The sequence below is a fragment of the Rhea americana genome, unplaced genomic scaffold (genome assembly GCF_003343005.1).
Source record: "Rhea americana isolate MKP2758 unplaced genomic scaffold, rheAme1 scaffold_5, whole genome shotgun sequence".
In the NCBI taxonomy this organism is placed as follows: Eukaryota; Metazoa; Chordata; class Aves; order Rheiformes; family Rheidae; genus Rhea; species Rhea americana.
In genome coordinates, this window is record NW_028186645.1 from 3,312,124 (window position 1) to 3,318,123 (window position 6,000).

Below are 6,000 nucleotides of genomic sequence, written 5' to 3' on the forward strand. Positions count from 1 at the left end.
ATCCAGCCAGCTGCCATTTTGAGGGTAATTTTTTTAATCAGCCATTTCAGTTTTAGATTGGCCTTGATCCTCAGCCTGCTCAGGAATTCTTCTTTTTATGTATGTGCCTTTTCTGAAGTAAACGTGTTGCTGTTGTTGTCGTTATCTGATACACAGCTGTTTTCCTGCTTCTGTCAGCTCTTGAACCAAGTAAGGAGAATACATGCACACTCACATACTTTATCTTTTAAATTAAAAAAGAAACAAAACAACACAAAAAAACCCAAATGCATGCTATGACTTTAAAAATGAAAGAATTGAGCAGCTGTGGGTAATAAATCGATTAATTAGAGTGGATAAAATGAAGGTGAAGGGTGCAGAGCACTCTTTAATTTGAAGATATATGACCTTGTAAGATGCTGCACTTCATTTGCTATTAGATCACACTTCAGAGGGGGCTTTATTAAAATCTATTCTAGGGTGAGCTGAGGTAAAACATATTGTTAAAAAAAGCTTTTGACAGAGTATGTTATATACTTTAGTTTGCTTCAGTGATTTCTGTCACTTTTTATACTAYACATGTTGCTGTGCAAGAAAAGTTAAAGGGCTGGACATTTCATCGTATTTCCGTAAGAAAACAGGAATTTAAATATTTGAGGTAGTAACGCGAGTATTTGCTGTTGCTTTGGCTGCAGAGCTGACATAAAACTCCCTAACTGCCTCGGTGCGGCGGCGGTTTTAGGGGATAAGGTATCGGGTCCTTTCGGCGCTCGTACGTGGCTTTCATCAGCGTCGGTAGTGGTCGCGGTCTCTTTTCCCGAGCRGAGTGCCCTTCCCAAAGCTGGGTTTCTTCCCCCCAGTAGCAGTCGGAGGGTAATCAGCGCAAGGGAGGTCGTTCCCCCTCGGCAGCGCCCCGCAAGGCCCCGTCCGTCGGGGGGAAGGCGGGCGGCCTCGGGCACAGCTCTGGCCGGCGGCGGGGCGCCGGGCTCGCGGGAACSGGGATCCGAAGCTGCCGACCGCGGGAACGGCCCAGCCGGCCSCGGGGCAGCGCGGGGAAACTGCCCCCCGCTGCCCACGTGCGTGTGCAAGGGAGCCGCATCCGGCCGGGTGCTCCTCGCGCCTGTAGGTGTTCACCGGGCGCTGGGACTGGGCAGGCGGAGGGGCTGGCGGGCAGGTGGAGGATCTGCGTCCTCCGTGTCTGCGGTTTTGCAGCAGCAGCCGTTCCTGCAGCAGCCAGAAGAGGTGAATTCGCCGGTCGGCAGCAGTCCTTCCTCTCAGGCTGCGTCTTAATTTAAAAAGCCTTTAGGTTGCCGGGAGTCTAGTTTGGATTATTCACGTTATTCACGTTATTAACCCTTTTGCGCTCAAGCCGAAGCAGGGCGCTTCTGCGAAGGGCGGTACGGGCACGGGGGAGCGGGCTGGGCGGCTCGGCGGCGGTGCGAACGCCGCCGGAGCGGGGCTCCGCTCGGGGCAGGCGCCCGGGCCGCGCGGGGGCCGGCAGCAAGTCTGGCTCGGGTTTTGAGCTTCCAGGAAGCTTAGTGCCTTTGGGCGCAGGGGCACTGTCACTAGCCCAAATACGCGCTTTCACAAACAAGCAAGCAAACAAGCCGTTAATTTTAGATTTTTGGAAATGGGGAGGARAAACTCCTGTTTTTCTGGAGTTCTCCCACTCATTTAAAAAAAYGAATCCTGCACTGTGATTTTCAAGTTGACCCGTACTTATGAATTTATCAGAGTTGGAGCCCTGCAGAGGAATTGAAAAAGGGGGAAAAAAAGAGGCTTTTTGAAGATAGCACATAGTTTATATTGTGCCCAGGACTGGAATTTTCTTGCTAGCAAAATTATGACTGTAGTGCAGACTTGTCCACACCTGTCTTTTATGTAAAGCTGAATCAAGGTTAAAGGAATGCTTTCCACCTCTATACAGTTTTTCAGAGTGGCTAGAAAGGCAAATAGAACAGTGTTTTTTGGCTCTGGTGAGCATTTCTGCGTTGGAGGGCAGGCTCAGGCTCAGAAATTCTTGGGACCCAGTTCAAGCACGGCCCGACATTTGTTACTGTTAATTGCAACCGTGCTGTCGGCTTTGATTACCGGATGTTTCATTTGAGTGGCTTCTTGGTGTTTTGGCAAAAAGAATCTCAAAGTGGTTTATGCAGGGATACGTTTTCCAAGCTCCTGTTGACTTTAATAGGACTTGTGCAGATAAATACCTACATAGTATTTTAAAAATGGAAGGGTCAGTATGGCTGGAGCATGTATAAATTAAATACAGCAAGATCTCAGAGGACTGCTGCATGAAGTATATAAAAATATAAAATGAAAGAGTGAAAATGATACTGAAGCTCCTTGCAGGTGCCCCATAAAACCTACAACACCACTTTTTGTTTGATTTTCGTATGTAGTCATAAATCCCTTGAAACAAATTCCTTTCAGTGAATAAACATGTGAAAGGATTTGGATCCTCATGCGTCATAAAGGAAGGTTTTATATGCAAGTTAGAGGATATAAATGTATATAGCACCAGTGCGTATGTGTGATCTTTGTCATACATGTTAAATGAATAAGCAYGGTGAGTAAATGTGCTGTTCAACAGTTTATATCAGTCAATACATTGTAATTAAATGCTTCTTTCAGAAATGCTAAGGAGGAAATGTGTTAGCAAAATAAAGTGCATGCCAACTGTATTTAAATGTTCTCCACTGTATTATTTTTTGAGTGTTCTTTCTATTTTTCTTTTATAGGTAAAGATGAGCCTTCAAGCTATATTTGCACAACATGCAAGCAGCCTTTTAATAGCGCTTGGTTCTTGCTTCAGCATGCCCAGAACACACATGGATTCCGCATCTACCTGGAAACAAGCCCTTCAAACAGTTCCCTTACTCCACGCATCACCATCCCTCCTCCTCTGGGACCAGAGACTGTTGCACAGTCCCCGCTGATGAATTTTCTTGGAGACAACAACCCTTTCAATCTCTTACGGATGACAGGACCCATCTTGCGTGAACACCCTGGCTTTGGTGAGGGTCGGCTCCCAAACACACCTCCACTTTTCAGCCCGCCACCTCGTCATCATCTGGATCCACATCGCCTTAGTGCCGAAGAAATGGGGTTAGTTGCCCAGCATCCCAGTGCCTTTGACAGAGTTATGCGTTTAAACCCCATGGCAATTGAGTCTCCAGCGATGGATTTCTCCAGAAGGCTTCGAGAACTGGCAGGAAACAGTTCCACCCCTCCTCCAGTCTCGCCCAGTCGCACCAACCCTATGCATCGCCTGTTGAATCCTTTCCAGCCAAGTCCTAAATCACCTTTTTTGAGCACCCCGCCACTGCCACCAATGCCCCCCAGCAGCACTACGCCTCCCCAGCCTCAGGCCAAGAGTAAGTCCTGTGAATTCTGTGGGAAAACATTCAAGTTCCAGAGTAATCTTATCGTGCACCGACGCAGTCACACAGGAGAAAAGCCCTATAAATGCCAACTCTGTGACCATGCTTGCTCCCAGGCCAGCAAGCTAAAGCGTCATATGAAAACACATATGCATAAAGCTGGCTCCATGACAGGCAGGTCAGATGATGGACTCTCCACCACTAGTTCCCCTGAGCCAGGCACAAGCGAGCTCACTGGAGAGGGACTAAAATCCAGTGAGACAGATTTCAGGAATGAGAGTGATCCTTCCTTGGGCCATGACAATGAAGAAGAAGARGAGGAGGAGGAGGAAGAGGAGGAGCTTGAAAATGAGAGCAGGCCAGAGTCAAGTTTCAGTATGGACTCAGAGCTAAGTCGCAACCGAGAAAATGGTTCCAAATCATTACCAGACGAAAAATCCCTTGTCCTGGGAAAAGTTATAGAGAATGTAAGTCTAGGTGCCATCCAGCAATATAATGACATGCTAGCTGAAAAACAGAAAAGGAGTAGTTTCATGAAAAGGTCTTCTGACCAGCGAGACTTGTGTCCTCGAGATCTCTGTCAGAGAGATACAGGTGATGAAGACTCAGTGGTAGGAGAGCTGGACCGCACTGAAGAAGGGACAGTCAATGGAAGAAACTTTGGGCCAGGTGAACCCTTCCCAAACTTGTTCCCTCGCAAGCCGACACCTATCACAAGCCCCAGTTTAAACAATTCTTCTAAAAGAATAAAGGTAGAGAAAGATTTGGACTTGCCACCAGCAACAATAATACCTTCCGAAAATGTTTACTCCCAGTGGCTGGTAGGGTATGCAGCATCAAGGCACTTCATGAAGGATCCATTTCTAGGATTCACAGACTCCCGACAATCCCCCTTTGCAACTTCTTCCGAGCACTCTTCGGAGAACGGGAGCCTGCGTTTCTCCACCCCACCGGGGGACATGCTAGACGGGGGGCTCTCAGGGCGCAGCGGCACGGCGAGCGGAGGCAGCACTCCCCACATCAGTGGTCCCGGTCCCGGACGACCCAGTTCGAAGGAAGGGCGGAGGAGTGATACATGTGAGTACTGTGGCAAGGTCTTTAAGAACTGCAGCAATTTAACAGTGCACCGTCGGAGCCACACTGGAGAGCGGCCTTACAAATGCGAGCTCTGCAACTATGCATGTGCCCAGAGCAGTAAGCTGACGCGTCATATGAAAACGCATGGCCAGATAGGGAAGGAGGTCTACCGCTGCGACATTTGCCAGATGCCCTTCAGTGTTTACAGCACCCTGGAGAAACACATGAAAAAGTGGCATGGAGAACATTTGCTGACAAATGACGTCAAAATTGAGCAGGCAGAAAGAAGCTAAGGCCCCCCACTAGGTTAAATTTCAGGGGTCTAGGTAACATTTTATTTGTACAGTTTAACTATTGCCAACTGAGAAAAGATGACCTAACTTGCCTCCGTAAACATAACTTAGCATAACTATGGTAGGTGCCAGGCTTTGGCACTTAAATATAACCTGTGTCTACAAAGTTCTATTAAACCCGAGGGTTGATTAAGGCAGTAAAAATTGTGGAGCCTTTTAACTGTGCAATAATTTCTGTATTTATTGGGTTTTTGTAATTTTTTGGCATGTGCAGGTACTTTTTTTATTCTTTCTGTTTAAATTTCTTTTAAAATTTTGTTGGGTATCCCTTTTTAATTTTACCCAGTCGTAGCCTGAGATTACTTGCATTGTAGGGGAGAAACATATCTTTTTAAATTATAATTTTTGGGCCGCTGCTTTGTTGAAATTTAAGCTAAGCGCGTGTAATTTCTTGTGAAGAAGCCAGCATTTTAACAGAGATCTTTCTTCTTTTCTTTTCTTTTTTTTTCCCCTTTCTTCTTTTTAAATAACCTTGAAGATTAGGGAAATCAAAATTGTACAGCGGATAACAATCTTTAAAATTAGCACTTTCTTTTGGAATTGGATCTAATATGTAGCACTGACAATGTTGCTAATGATAGAGGCCTTTCCTAGATAGATTTCATTATTAAAGTTATGTCAACTTAAAAGACATGGGTGCAGGTATTTTCAGAAGGCAGCTACATTCAGAAAAACATAACATTCTTAATTGTGCATTATTATCAGATAGTTTAAAGCTTTGGCAACATAATGATGCCATTCTGTTACTTGTTAGGATATCTTTCCCTCTCTCGTCCCAGTGAAAATAAAAGTACATTTGCGGTATTGCAATATTCTCTTCAGGCCCCAGAAGAACCAAATGCCATCTTTTTCTCTTTTTCAGCCTCCTCACAAACACAAATCTATCTGAGTTCAGGACATATGTACGTGCCTCTTAMTTAGCCCAGATTTGCTGTAGTTAAAATAATTACAACAGGATGAGAAATTCTCAGTAAAAAAATCTCAACTTTTAGGCATTTGGTTTACGAATGGACATACTAGAACTATCTTATATGATGTACAATGATGTTATTGTAAGAAAGGAAAAAAATAAATTTGAATTGAATTACCTGTGTTGGCAAGATTCTGTTCCCGCTGAAGTCTGAATCAACTGAACTAGGAGCAGAATTGAATTATGTTACATGAAAAGCATTAGAACAGGGAAAAAAAAGTAAAGAAAAAAGTGCACC

At 45.3% G+C, this 6,000-nt stretch overlaps 1 protein-coding gene across 3 annotated transcripts in view; it reads left to right on the forward strand.

Moving 5' to 3' along the window:
• Window positions 1–5,010, forward strand: part of BCL11B (BCL11 transcription factor B) — a 91,031-nt gene extending 86,021 nt beyond the window's left edge. For all 3 annotated transcript variants that reach the window (XM_085317470.1, XM_085317472.1, XM_085317471.1), the window contains one exon: window positions 2,721–5,010. In XM_085317470.1, the coding sequence (XP_085173596.1) occupies window positions 2,721–4,732 (2,012 nt within the window). In that variant the 3' untranslated portion in view covers window positions 4,733–5,010. The remainder of the gene's footprint in view (window positions 1–2,720) is intronic.
• Window positions 5,011–6,000: the final 990 nt, after the last annotated feature.